This window comes from Aythya ferina, assembly GCF_964211825.1.
Source record: "Aythya ferina genome assembly, chromosome: 20".
In the NCBI taxonomy this organism is placed as follows: Eukaryota; Metazoa; Chordata; class Aves; order Anseriformes; family Anatidae; genus Aythya; species Aythya ferina.
Window position 1 is genome coordinate 2,306,671 of NC_140318.1, and position 13,838 is coordinate 2,320,508.

A 13,838-nucleotide genomic window follows, 5' to 3' on the forward strand; every position below is an offset into this window, starting at 1 on the left:
AACAGAGCTCAACTCCTGCCATCCACTCACTGCTTTCAACACTTCCTCCTCTTTCATTTAGCAAACAGGACAGTACCAAAAAAACATAAAACAAACTCCTATACATTCAGCATGTGTTTGCATACAGTGACTCCAGAAAGTAAAGTCCACAGCGAATGCCATGCATTCAATAGTTTACAGTTTATAGAATTAAAATAAACTACTTAGACAAACTGCTGCTAGTGATTCATTCACCAGTACAAATGTTCTCAGGTGAACTGGGTGTGCTCAGATTTTTTATAGATTGCACCAATTGCCTTTCCTTTGAAATTCTGGTTCTACCTATGTAGGCTTGTTATGAGGTAGCCGAGCCTGTAAAGTAGGTGTGATCTCCAGAGAAAACATATAAACACATGTCGAGCAAACCAGCTCCAATATCATTTGCCTCTTCCCTAAATAAAAATATCTGTGCTCAAATGTATTATCCACATACAGCAGACATTTTCCTCTTGGAAATATAACCTTTTGGTTGCCTTGGCTATTGCTCATACTTGGTATATCAGTCTACAGCTGTGTATGCTTTATGTTTGTACTTACTCTTAAGAAATTCTAAATACATTTCTCTTACTTTTACTTACTTTTGAGTTTACCTCAAATGTTACCCAACAGACTTGGGTGTCTTCAGCTGATTACAAAACCTCATTTTCCCAAAGTTCTATTTAATTTACTACAGATGTGTTAATGCTGATGATGCATTATAAATAAATAAATAAATAAATAAATCAGCTACTCCCAGCTTCATCCTTATTGCCCATTTTCTAGAAAGTGTTTATTTTGATCCCACTGTTGTGCCCCTATTTGTCAGCTGAGTGTATTCCTCAATTAAAATTACTTGGATTTGATATTATTAATTAGATAAAAACAATCCTTGCAAAAGTTACTGTGATCCACTCTAGAAGTCTATCTAGTATCTACAGGATGTTAAAGAGATGGCTTACATCAGAGGGGAGGCAGTGATAAACATCACTGTGCATGTTCAAACTGAAGAAGAAACAACGTCTTTTAACTCACCCCACAACCGATAGGTGTAACAGGGATCATCTTCTAAAGCTATGAACCAGCCCAAGCGTCTGATCTTACAGGAGTGCAGACAGGACAGGGACTGGGGAGTCTTGTGGTTAGTCTCAATCCGCTTCTTGATACAGCAGTGAAACTCTTGGCAACTTCTCTATCACATGCAACATCACAGACCTAGGGCTCAGCAACAACAGATTCCTTGGTCGGCCACTAACTCTGACTGCTTTGGGTCTTTAGCTCCCTTCTTTATAATAGACATGGTAGTGCCCTTCCCCATGGAGCCCAAAGACCCTGTTCATGCCCTTCTTGTTTGGTACCACTGTTACTGATGTTAATGGCACTGCTCCTTTCCACTCTGAAATGACTTCCCATTCTTTACCTACTGTTATCACAACAGAACATTAATATTAGTAGAGAGCCGCAAACCAAAACGATTGAAGAAATGAAAAACAGCGAATGGCTCCTCTAGGCTCCTGCTGGGAGAGGATACCAGGCTCTGGGGAACCATCAGCCTGGCAGTTCTTCTGTTAATTAATGGCAGGTTCTTCTGCAGAAGCTTCTGTAGAAGTATGAGGATGTACTGGACAGTTGCAGACAAGGAAATAAGTCTGTGAATATGCTGCACAACTGAAGGATTCACAAATGAAACCTCACCAGGAAAGTCTCCCCAGTGAAACAAGTTACCCAAACCCGCTTCAGATTCAAATTCAAATCTTGTTGCTTTACCAAGACACATTTTAACAAGACACATTGTTTGTTGCTAACAGTACCTAGCAGCAGCGTGTTTATTTAGTAGTACATAACCGAAGTGTTTCACATATACCACCTCTTCCCTCAGGATGAGCAAGCTCCTCTCCCTTCTGGCAAAACCCCGCAAGGATCACTAGGCTGGGAAGAGGCACTTACCGTGACCCGGAAAGGTGTCGTGGCTGCAGGCTCCATGGTGGGGTTCTTCTCAGGGACCCCGCTGGGCATGCTGCGCCTCTGCCCGCACCTCTCCGGGGGGGACTCTGCGGATGGTAGAGAAAACAGGGAGGAATTACAACACACAGCGCAGGAACAGTACAGAAATGGCAGCAGGCCATGCAAAATGCAGCTTCTTCCTTTGAGGTGCCCTTGCAAATGAGCCAGCACAACAATCAGATTTCCCACAGCCACCTAGAACAATGTTCAATCAGCAAGACTTTCACCTTCAACAATTAACATTTTTTTACAAAACTGTTAGCTTCAGATGATGCCTGACAGGTTGGCATTATCATTATTTCCTGGCTGCAGATGGGTAAACAGAAAACATATCGAGATGAGTGACAATTATATGCAAAGTACAGATCTTTGCACATGTGGACTTGGTACTCCTAAGGGAAACTGCTCATGGGGTTACAGGCACAGGATGCTTAAGTTCCCTCTCTAATCCTCTAGTGATTTCTTCTTGACCACTTTTGAAGGACAGTAGGGATATGTAACACTGATTTATTTACAAAACAATATGGAATTCAAGCTAAGGCAACAGTAAATCAACAGCAATTTCAGAATGACACTGAAAAGCAGATTTTTCACACAGCTGTTCCCTTTTTAAAAATGATGAGCATAAAAACAACTACCACAAAAAAACGGAGCTGAAGTAAACTTTGGGGGAACTCATTCTAACACAGAATTTCACAAGCAACAGGAAAGCCCGTGAATTATATCATTACTATGATTCTTATGAATGAGAGGTAGCCTGAAGAAGAATACCTGCTGGAAAAGGAAATCAGATAGCAGACACTGCTAGAGGGAGGCTTCTACAAATTAGTATGCAAAGACATCTAAGGATGAAACAACCTATATTCAGAATGTCTCAGACAATGATATTCTCGTAACTAATATAACTTAAAGGTCGTTTGTTTGCCAATTCTCAGCCTCTGCAATAGGCAATTTGCTGCAATCAGGTCTTGGCAAGGAAGGCTGTCCCCTTAGCAAGGTTCTCCCCTTGCCAAAGCCTGCTGTCACCCAGGGGCTGTAAGGAACAGCTAATAGCTGCGGTTCCACTCAGCACTTCCTGAGAAGTGTCCCCAACTACTGCAAAGGGACCGACTGGGAGAGTCTGCCCATGGGCTGGGTGAAGTGCCTCTTCAGAGACAGCTTCCTTGGTTGGAAATCCCACCCAAAACGCCTCACCAGCAGCCACGTAACCTGCAGAGAGGCAGCCCCAAGCAGCAGCTCACTGCCCTCCGAACTTCCTGCCAAGCCTTCGAATTGCTTGGCCACTTCTCTGCAGAGTGCAGCACTGTGCACCTCAAGGAGCAGCCAGGTCTTTGGGTACCAGCTCCTTCCACGCTAAGGCTCCCATTCCTTTTAACAGCAACCTCTTCTTTTTTTTTCTTTTTTTTTTTTTTTTTTTTTTTTGATATTCATAAAGAACCTACTTAATTCCAGCACTTTGAAAGTGAGCTCAGCATGACGAGACAGCTGAAGAAGCTGCTTTGCAACTTCTTTTTGACCAGTCCAATAAATGTTGTTTAAAGAACTTCTCCCATGCGTGGCTGGAGAACACGAACAATGGGCTTACACAAAGCCAGCTGCCAGACATCGCTTCCCCGAGGCCTGCCCAGCTCAGCAGTGCTGAGCTCCCCAACCAGACCCACCTCTCGCCTCCAGCACAGGGGGAAGGTCTCGCTGCTCCACACAGGTGATGTGGCACCACCGTGGCCTGCCAGGCCGATGTGCCCACATTTCTGCTTCCTCTCAACCCCATGGGTCAGAGCTCCTCAGAGAAAGGGAGAGCGTGGTGTGACCCAGGGCTCATTGATACCTGGGTCTAATCGGGACCGCACTGAAGTCACAAACTGTGCTCTGGAGTTCCTGAACAATTACAGCCTGCTCAGAGCAGAGCCAGCCAACACACCCACTCCAAGCAGACCAAAACATGGAGAAGGGTCAGGAGCTAAAGCTAAAGCCATTTTTAAAGCCTCACATAGTGAACAGTCGGGCTGTGTGAAGGACTGAGCTGCCCTTTTTACTCCTCCAGGCCTCATTTCCTGGGATTTCTGACAAACCGCCCACCTGTGCACAAGACAAGCAAGCTACAAGCGAGCAGTTTCAGTACCTGACCTCAGCCTGCTCTTCACCACCTCTAACACATCGTCCCCCTCCACACTCCCACACCATTTCAGCCTGGCGGGCCCTGCTGGCAGGCCCCACAGCACAGCCCAGCACAAGAACTCCAGGCTCCTACACTCGGCTTCATTGCAGAACCACAGTGAGACCCCTTGACATTTTAATGCCTTTTATGAGACTCACAGCTGATAAAAGTCTTGAAGATGCCGTGAGAACACTGCAAGGTTTCCTCGGTGAGTGGCTGCCATCCCCTGTGCGTCCCACGATAAAGGGCCCTGGCACGAGGCGCGCTATCTCTGCAGGCAGCGAGCCGCGGACTGGCACTTCCAGAAGCACTTCGTATTAGATAACAGCCTCACTAGCCAGTGAATTTCTCTGTTAGCTGAATACTATCCTCCGCTCACACCATTCCAGGATTATACCTTCATTTGGCCATTTATTTACTCTAGATCAGACCTGATCCGGGGACTTCTTCGTGCAGCATCTCAGGACGTGTGCCCACGGATGGCTTTTGGATTCACGGCCATCTCCACCGGCCGACAGCACAATGCCCAAATAAATCTGGGATATATACAGATAAGCAACAAGAAGTCATCTAATTACTGTTTGACAACTGAATCAGGTCCACCCAAGCATATTAGCTGGCTCTCTAGATGCTCTTAAATATCTCAACATTATGTTGGAAAAGGTTCATGGATCACTCTGAGAACAGTGGCTGTTCTCACGGAGATTCCTCGTCTACTTCTCTCCTCATAACTGATGGCATTTTCTGCACTTTTCCCTGCTTGCAGAGCAATAACCAGGCATTTCTACTCACATGCAGTTTTAGTTCCACCGTGCACGTTGCAGAACCGTGCTCTTGGCCCTCCCAGCTCTGTCCCACGACCATGCCCCAGATCTCCCCATACACAGCACTGCTCAGACTGACGCGGGGCTGGGGTGCCTCCACGTTATGCAATTGCAGAGGAACCGAAGCGAGAAGAAACAAACAAAAGTGCTTCCTGCTTTTCCAAATATTTACAGAAGGCTGCAATGTTTTGGGTTTTCCACATAGCAGGATAAGATCTTCAAAGAGAAACTTCCTTGCAATTAACAAAACCTGAGACCTCCCAGAGGTTATCACACATACTTGGGTCCCAAATGCCTTTTGGTGCGTACCGCACTAGGACTGTTTTTAAGCTGTCAGGGTTGAAACGCATCCCACTGAGTTCGCTGCCAACAGAAGGACACTAACTGTAAACATTACATGTTAATTTAGGACCTAGGGCTTATGAATATTTCTGAAACTGTTTCTGTAGAGCAATAAACGCATTTGATTTGTTAACTAGTTCAAGGCATTTGAATTAACAGCATAATTAATCCTTACTACTTTTCTATGCCCGTTCTTAGTGCTGAGAAATAGTTACAGAGCAGCGTAGCAATCCCCCCAGGCTTCCAGGGCACCGGCAGCAGAGCAGAGCGGGGAGCTCCTGGCACCCAAGCTCCCTTAACCCACTCAGTATCACTGCTTTCCTCCTTGCACCTCCTCAGACACTGCTACCGAGCAGGTCATTGTGTGTAACACACACGGAACGAACGTTAATACTATTTACTTTTCACTTAACAAGTGAGATGTTTTTACATTTGCATTACCTGCTCTTGTGAATCACAGCTAGTCCAAGAGATCATCAGGATTCTGCTCCCATTAGCATCAAGGAAATACATTAACTCCTTCTGTTCGCTCATCCCTCTTCACACACTCCCCCTCTCCTGCTCTCCTCTGACACACAACTCCAGGGATCAGCCAGTGGAAGAGACAGCACAAACAAAAGCAAGGAGAACCAGCTGGAGTGAATAGCTAACAAGCAGACACTTCCCAGCAAGTTGATTTGCTGATATGAAACTGTTCCAACTCCGAGCAAGAAAGGGAGGTGCGAATCTGAATGAGGAGTTAGCGATGAGAAGCCATCTCCCTCAACTCACCAAAAGGAAGCTGTGCTTGTCAGCAGCACACATGCCATGGCACTCCGAACAAGCCAGAGATGAGAGAAGTGGAGATGATGACTTCATCAGAGGCAGCGAGCAGGAGAAGTATGACTGGAATGCCGGACAAGCCAGCAGCGCTGGGGAGACGCGGCAGGAGGCTGGGAACCGCCAGGTTCCTCCAGCAGGACCGCAGTGACGGGCTTTAGGGAACGGAGACGTTAGAGGACAAGAAACTTCACCAGCTCCTCTGGAGTTTCCTCAGAAAACTAGGTGTTCACCAGAACCAGAGGCTGATGGCAAGACCCTGCATGCCAGGCGTGGGGAGGTCAGGATGCCCCCGGCCTTGGGCTGGGATCCGCCCGTGGAGGCTCGGGGCCGTCCCCTGGTGCTCCCCTGCCCAGCCCCATGAGGTTTGTGCCGGCTCGGAGCTGAGCTGGGCAGGGTGGGGTTTCTGTGAAACCAGAGGGAACAGGAATTACCGGTCTCCTGCTCATACAATTACACTTGGTGAATTAATTTTATTGCTTAATGAATTTAGCTGTTATTTCTCTAATTTCTGCATTATCTAAGAGCTCCTCACTGCACGCCCAGCAGAGGAGAGGAGGAGGCACATAGTGACAGAAGTGATTTATTTAACGTGGCTCACGGTAGCACGTAGGAATTAAAAACAATCCCTGGAGAGGAGATGTCTGCAGTGTCGGTGTGATTCAGAACACCCAGAAGGGGCTGGGGAAAAGCCTCCATTTCGGACAGCCGCAGGTGGCCACAGGAGTCCAGGAGGAAGGAGGATCTCTCATCTGAATCCCAAGGGGCATTTCCAAGATGCTGTTAGGACAGCGGCACTATTTTAAGAGTGGAGTATTACGCTGGGAATAAACAAAGAGAGAAAATTACAAACACCAACTTCAGCCAACTTTCTCCATCAAGAGGCAAGAATAGCTTTGAGTGGGAAGCAGAGATACAAGAACGTCCGCTTTGCAATGGACAAAGATCAAGGAGAGCCAGCGATGGGTTAGGAACGTGCCTGCTGACATAGCCCCTTCCCGGCCCAGTCGGCTGGACGAGAAGAGAGGCGAGGTCAGTTCCTTTGTGCAGTTACCTGCAGAACTGCTCATTGCAACCTGTCACCCGTTGTCCTAATGATCCCCTGGTGAGCACCAGCTGATCCCTTACAGCAACATTATGATCGTTATGCCGCACAAAATTAATTCAAAGTCAAACCTTTATTAGGCAGTAAAATTGACTTTTAAGTAAAAATGGTCGAGAAGCAAAAGTTTAGGGCAGGTAATGATGCCCTCTGAAAAATCCAACTCATCTAAAAGCAAAGCTAATGAACATCCGCAATGGATATTCCCCAGGCTGATGAAAGTTTGTGTCACCACCACTTTTTATATTAGAATAAAATTATTTCTTTTCAGATCCTAGCATCCCTTGCTTACACACACTTCTCTAAAGCCCAGCAACCCAACCGGCTGCACCCAGGACTCCTCACATCAGTCACTGAGTTACTCCCCCTTCACTTCAGGCTCCAAGAAGAAACAGTTGCTCGCGTTCCCATGCTTTCCCAACCTTTACAAACAATTAAGGATACTGTTTATAGAATTGTACCTTGTCAATAAATTCTTACTTATCTAACCATTTAGGTAGAAAACAAACAAATAAATAAATTGGGATTGGGATTTGCCTTCTGTGCTACACTCTGGCACAAGGCATTTTGGATTAAATAATTAGAGGCTGGTCATGCGTATAGCTAATGCTGTCCACAATGACTGCACCTGACTCAAGCTTCTTACCTTTACCTTTGTTTCCCTCACAGATGACTTAACTGTTACAAAACCACCACACTCAGCTCAAAATGTGGAATGCCATCTCTGCCACAGTTCTGCACCTGCCTGGAGTATCCTAAAGCACCCGAATCATACAATATCCTGAGCTGGAAGGGACCCACAAGGATCACCGAGTCCAAGTCCTGGCTCCACACCCAAGTACCTCAAAGTTAAACCATATCCAAAGCAACAGTAAGCGCCATGTGGTCCTCTGCAGCTACAGGAACGGCGGCTGGAGAGTTGTGCAAACTGAGGATCCCCATTAGGACTGGCTGGAAAACAGAAACAATTCAACCCATAGAAAACATCGGACAAAACAGCTCCCCATCAGTCAGAGATTATCACCATCTTCTCTCAAAGTAGGACTAACATCTGGAAGAAGAGCTTTTTCTTTTCCTTTGTTAAATAATGATTTGAAGTTACACTGACCCTTGCCATAGCATGCTGTGCACTTTAATAGATCTCATGTCATCTCTGTGCCAGGTTCTGGGATATCACTGTGTAATATTTAACATTCCTCATACCGCTCCTGAGCAAGTGCTATTAATGGCTCTTGAATCTAGCACTGAAAAAAGCTGCTATTTTTCTGCACGCTTGATACGCACCTATTCCTCTTCTCTCTGCTACCACCCAGCACGAGAATTCTTTCCCCGGCAGCGTGCCAAGGTGCGTTCTGATGCATGCAAGCAGAAGAGGGACTTGCTGCCCTTTCCTGCTGTCTTTCTGGGGGTCTCTCTGCCCAGTCCTGCAGCCTCTCCTTTCCTGGGAAGCTCAGTGCATCCTCACATGCCCAAAGCTGGCATTAGCCATGCCCATCACCAGCCAGCAGCTCCAGGCCACCAGCGGTCCTGCTGCTGCCTCACCAGGGGAGCTGAAGCCACCTCGCTGCCAGCCGAAGCCCCAGGCACTGCTGGAGCAGGAGGACAAAGGAGGTGGGATCCACACGGAAGAAATTGGGTTCTGGCACAGCCACCAGGGCTGGGGGATTTCGCCCCGCTGTGGTCTGTTCAGCCCATGCTTGGTACCACTGATGGCTACGGGGGCTTCCCCAGGCAAGTGAGGGAAAGGCAGCCCTCTCCTTTGGGGCACAGAGCAAAAACATCCCCAGGGACAGGAAGGAAAAAGAAAATAGCACAAATGGGAAGGCACAGGGATGGAAAGCTTTGATAAGTCTCAACATGAGGAGTCTGAAAACATACACACCAACTTCTGTGCACTACAGAACTGGAGAAACAGACCCATGAATGAAAAAAGTCATAGCTGCAGGTCCCCAGACCTGCTGCCAGAGCAGTGACAGGGACGGTACACAAGGCATCCTGAAAGCTGACCCCCCTTTCTAAAAATAAATAGCAAATCATGCTGATTGAGGAGTCTTTATTACAAACTCCATCTTTACTGTCTTGTATTTTTAATTAGATACGTGTATTTATACATATTTGGTATTTTTATTTTTTATTTATCAGTCTCTGAAATAAAATATGTATGATATTTATCTTTCTCTGGTGTGAAGCCTAGAGAACAAATTCGCCTCTTGCTAACGGCATATCATTAGGAGTCTTTTCTCCAGGGTAAAATTGAAATCAAGCACAGACTTAAAAAATACATCAGAAAAAGATGAAGTTCTAGCCTAGCTGGGGCCAGCTGGGGGAGACTGCTAATACTCTGGTTAAACTGGAAAGGATGATAAAGTGAGGCGGAACATCGGCTTCCTCCTATGCGATGATAAAGACAAGCAACGCGGAGTTCGGAGAACAAGAAGTCAGCTCTGGGGAGATTTAAATTAGATTCATCTATCACGCTTACCGTTCCTGCACAGCCCCAGAACTGTTACCACGGCTTTCTTGCAGCACTCTATCAGCATGGCTGCCTGCTCGCAGATGCAACCAAGGAGCAACTCTCACACTCCCTCATCTCTGGCCCTGCAGACGTCAGCTGTGCCACCTACATGCATCAGCGGGGCCAGGCAGGGAGAACATAACCCTCTTCTCCAGGGACTGCCAGGAGCCCCAGGGAGCTGGAGCGCTGCCCGAGGCTGCTGGCCCCACTGGTGTGTGGTCCTGGGGCTGGCCATGGGCACCTGCCCGGTCAGCGGGGCCAGCCTCACGCAGCAGGGTCTGGCCGTGGCTGCAGGGCAGCTGGCACGGGTCCCGCGAGGCCTCCCATCTGGTGACAGCTCCTTGGGTTGCAAAAGGGAGTTGGAAAACTCACAAGAACAGATTTCTTTTCTTATTCTTTTTTCCTTTTAATTCACTGGAAGTTTTAGTTGCAAGTTGCTCCTCACTTTAGCTACCCCTTTCCTCCCGCTTGTTCTTAAGCCGTGTGCTCCCCTGGCCGGGATCAGAGCTCACAGCTTTTCTTCAAAGTCCGCAGTCACCTTCTGCCCAAGTGCCACAGTGGCAAACCCCACGAGATGGGAGTTTTGCATCCAGACTGCAGCCACGGTGTTGCCTCCCACCAGCGAGGTCTGTCTCCTGCATAAGGTGTTCTTCTGCCTGCTTGGGGGCTTTTTTAACAGCTGCCTCGGAGAGGTGAGCTACAGACCCGTTCGGGACAGCCGTCTCTGCATGTGAAGCAGCAGCACAGCACAAATAAAAACTTTGTGCACTTTAATTATTGCTGGGCCATTTTTGCAGTTAGGAATGGTGGCTGCTGTAACAGGTCTGTACTGGCAAAATGCAAATTAAATAAATAAATACTTAATTTATAAGCATGATTCATCAGAGATTTCATCTTCTACAGCAAAGAAACAGATGTTCCATTGATGGCACTTCATTAGAGAGATAAATGGGGTCACATACATATCTCCATTCACATCCATCTGCATAATAGACCAAACATTAAGATTTGAAATCCACATAGTACATGCAGCTCTTACATCAGCCTGGAAGAGTCTTAATGCCCAGAGCCAATTAATCTGAGTTAGATTGCTTTAACATTGCAGGAACTTTAATATTGTTCGGGAAAGCAGCAGGTGAGGATTTAACACTGGCTATGGAGGATGCAGTTTCACTGGGAACACTTAAAGAGGAACAGATTTTACCTAACTGGACAGCAGCAAGTTTTGGTAGCTGCTGGCCAAATACAGCATCTTTCCTGATGAAGCAACTCAAAGACAGAATAAAAAGCATCAGTGACAGGGAAGTCTGAAAACACTGCTCTTCCTGCAGTTACCATTAGCTAGGGCTAGGGCTAGAATTATGGCTAGGGACACGGATAGAAGAGAGATTTTTTTTTTCTTTTTCCTAGCATTCATGCAGGATGCCTAAGAGCTCCTAAACCAAACAGAAACAACTCTCCTTCATTTTAATATGCATTAGAGAAAGAAGATGATGCTTATAAAAGAGCGTCAGCTCTGCCAAACTAATTCTTTTTAAAAGTGTTCTGCATTTGGGTGGTGTGGATGTGGGACATGCACCCCGGGACACATCGGTAGCTGTGTGCCTACACACGGGGTGTTGCTGAAAATGCCTCTTGTCCTTACTGCTGCTACTCAGGTGCCTTTCTTCTAGCTATTTAGACTCCCTTAGCAATTGTTTTACATGCCACAGTTCCTAATTCATTGAGACTGATGCTTAGACTTGGTGCTGGGGGGCAGGAGGGGTACTTCCACTTCTCTTACACACACGTGCTCTGAAAGCACACCTGAAGGCGTCAGCTCCCCCAGCTCGTTTGTTAGACTTCAGACATCCCCAGTGCTGATGGAAGAGACAGGAAAGAAGCGATCACAAAGCAGTCACATTTCCTTATTTCATACAAGTAACTGTGTGCCCCAGATGGACATACAGAAACCACCATTACAACTACGCTGAGCCTTTATCCCACTGTCCTATAGAACTTGTGCTACCTCGGTGATCGTGTCACTAGGTGTTTAAGTGATACCCACTGCCCACCCACAGACAAAAGTATGTGTGTAACAAAAAGGATCAAGCAGGGCTATATCACTTGTACCTCTCCCATCCCGTTGTTGAGGTGGGAGGAAGCAGGACGATGTTCTTACCTACATTAACATCGCATCTTCTGCCCTAAAAATACACTGGATGTACAAAGGGATTGGTTCCTTCCCTGCTGACCAGCAGCCACTGCGGGGAGGAGGAAGGAGGCTGTTTAACAACACGCTGCAACGCTGCGGAACAGTTGAGCACGTGGAGTGAACAACAGTCACTCTTCCTAGGAAGATTAATGCGCCACACCCCGCTCTCAGAAATTTTATGTTGGAATTCACCCAAAATTCAGCCGGTCCTAGAAGTGAAGTTATGTAAATGAACACCAAATGTTCTCACTTTAAATATGCCAGCCAGATCAAGGTTTGTTCTCGTCTAAGGGTATAAAGGTAATCACTGTTAACCTTTGACTGCTAAAAATGTAAAGGGAAAATATCTTTCACTTAAAACTTGCTCATTTGGTTACCATGGACACTGCTTAATCACGAAGGATGACTATTACTTGTTACCATAGTAACCAAGAAGCTTAAGAAGCATCCTGTAATTTAACTCCAGATGCCAAATTTTCCAACAGTCCACCTATTACCACATTTGGGTACTTCAGAACAAGACCAAGCTTGATCCCCGACACTACAAGGAATTCACTGGCGCAGAAGTGCTGTGAGAAATCAAAAGTGTGAGCACATAATGTACAAAAGAAACTTGCACTTCAAATAAATTGGTTTCTTCAAAAAGAAACATTAAGTGCTCAACATCTGAGGACTCCTTTTTCAGTGTAAATGTTAATGAAGCACAACTTTGGCCTTCCTTCTTCTTGCCGATGCTTCTCAAAGTCTATACAATTGCAGGGCATGTTTTTCTCCAACGCGAACGCTTCGACGCTCAACTTAAAATGAATTTCTCAAGTACTGCTGAGTAGCCAGTATGCAAAACCCACCTCCAGCAGCAGGAGGACTTCCAGCCCAGCCCTCGGGGACAAACCCACAACAAACCCGCGCATCCCTCGTGCATGCAAGAAGCAATGGACAGGACAAAACTGCCAAATTGAGACAACCAACGTGCTGCTCTAGGTAGTATTTCTGCTTATTCAAAAAGCACGGTGCTTGGTTAGTGCCACTTACCACGTTACCACTTGGCTTTGCCTCCAGCACCGCCACGAAATTCTACATCAAAAGCTTAGTCCCCCGTAGGACTGGGAGATGAAGCTTCCAGCAATTACCTGTGGAGAGCACTGGCTTTTGACCCTCACCTCTCCCATACTGGGTATTATTTCAGTTTTTAAAACTTCATCAGTTTCCACATTTGTTGATTTTCCAAGGGGCCTGAGGAAACTTAGCTAGAAGCCTGACCCTAGGGCTGTATAAAACAGTGAAATGGGTGAGGAGGCTCTGGGGTTTGGGCAGTTTTTAAAATAGACAGATACACAAACACATGAGCAATTAAACTTGGAATTTCAGCTGTTCTCTGCGGTGTTTTAAAGGAAAGCACGCTACCCTCAGCTAGTGTCTGAGACAAAAAAGCCAAAATGATAAAGACCAAATACGGAAAGTGACCCAGCTGGTTCACCATCTCTATTGAGACGAGAGTAAATTAAAGGATTACAGAGTGCCTTCAGTGCAATAACTTAAGGGATTAGTGGCACGCTAGAAGACCTTCAAGGGAAATATATGTTTAAAAGCTTTAAAAGGCAGCTCTGTATCTAAATTATTTGGACTGCCACAGCTGTAAGGTCACAGACTTACTCTGGTACATCAGAGATCGTGAAGTCTGCTGAAACCCCTCTAAGCATTCGTTTGGAAGCAATTCTGTTTTGGACTCAGACCAGGGTTTTTGACCTCTCTGTCATTTATTACCTATGGCTTTTAGATAAAAACTCACCCTGCATTACTTGGGAGCAACTCCGCTGCTTATTTCCTTTCAGAGTAATCAGCCTCTCTTAGCAACACTGTTAGGG

At 46.3% G+C, this 13,838-nt stretch overlaps 1 protein-coding gene across 7 annotated transcripts in view; it reads right to left on the minus strand.

Moving 5' to 3' along the window:
• Positions 1 to 13,838, minus strand: part of DAB2IP (DAB2 interacting protein) — a 210,784-nt gene that overhangs the window by 121,765 nt on the left and 75,181 nt on the right. For all 7 annotated transcript variants that reach the window (XM_084493801.1, XM_084493797.1, XM_084493802.1 and 4 more), the window contains one exon: positions 1,963 to 2,066. In XM_084493801.1, coding sequence (XP_084349927.1) covers positions 1,963 to 2,031 — 69 coding nt within the window. In that variant the 5' untranslated portion in view covers positions 2,032 to 2,066. The remainder of the gene's footprint in view (positions 1 to 1,962; positions 2,067 to 13,838) is intronic.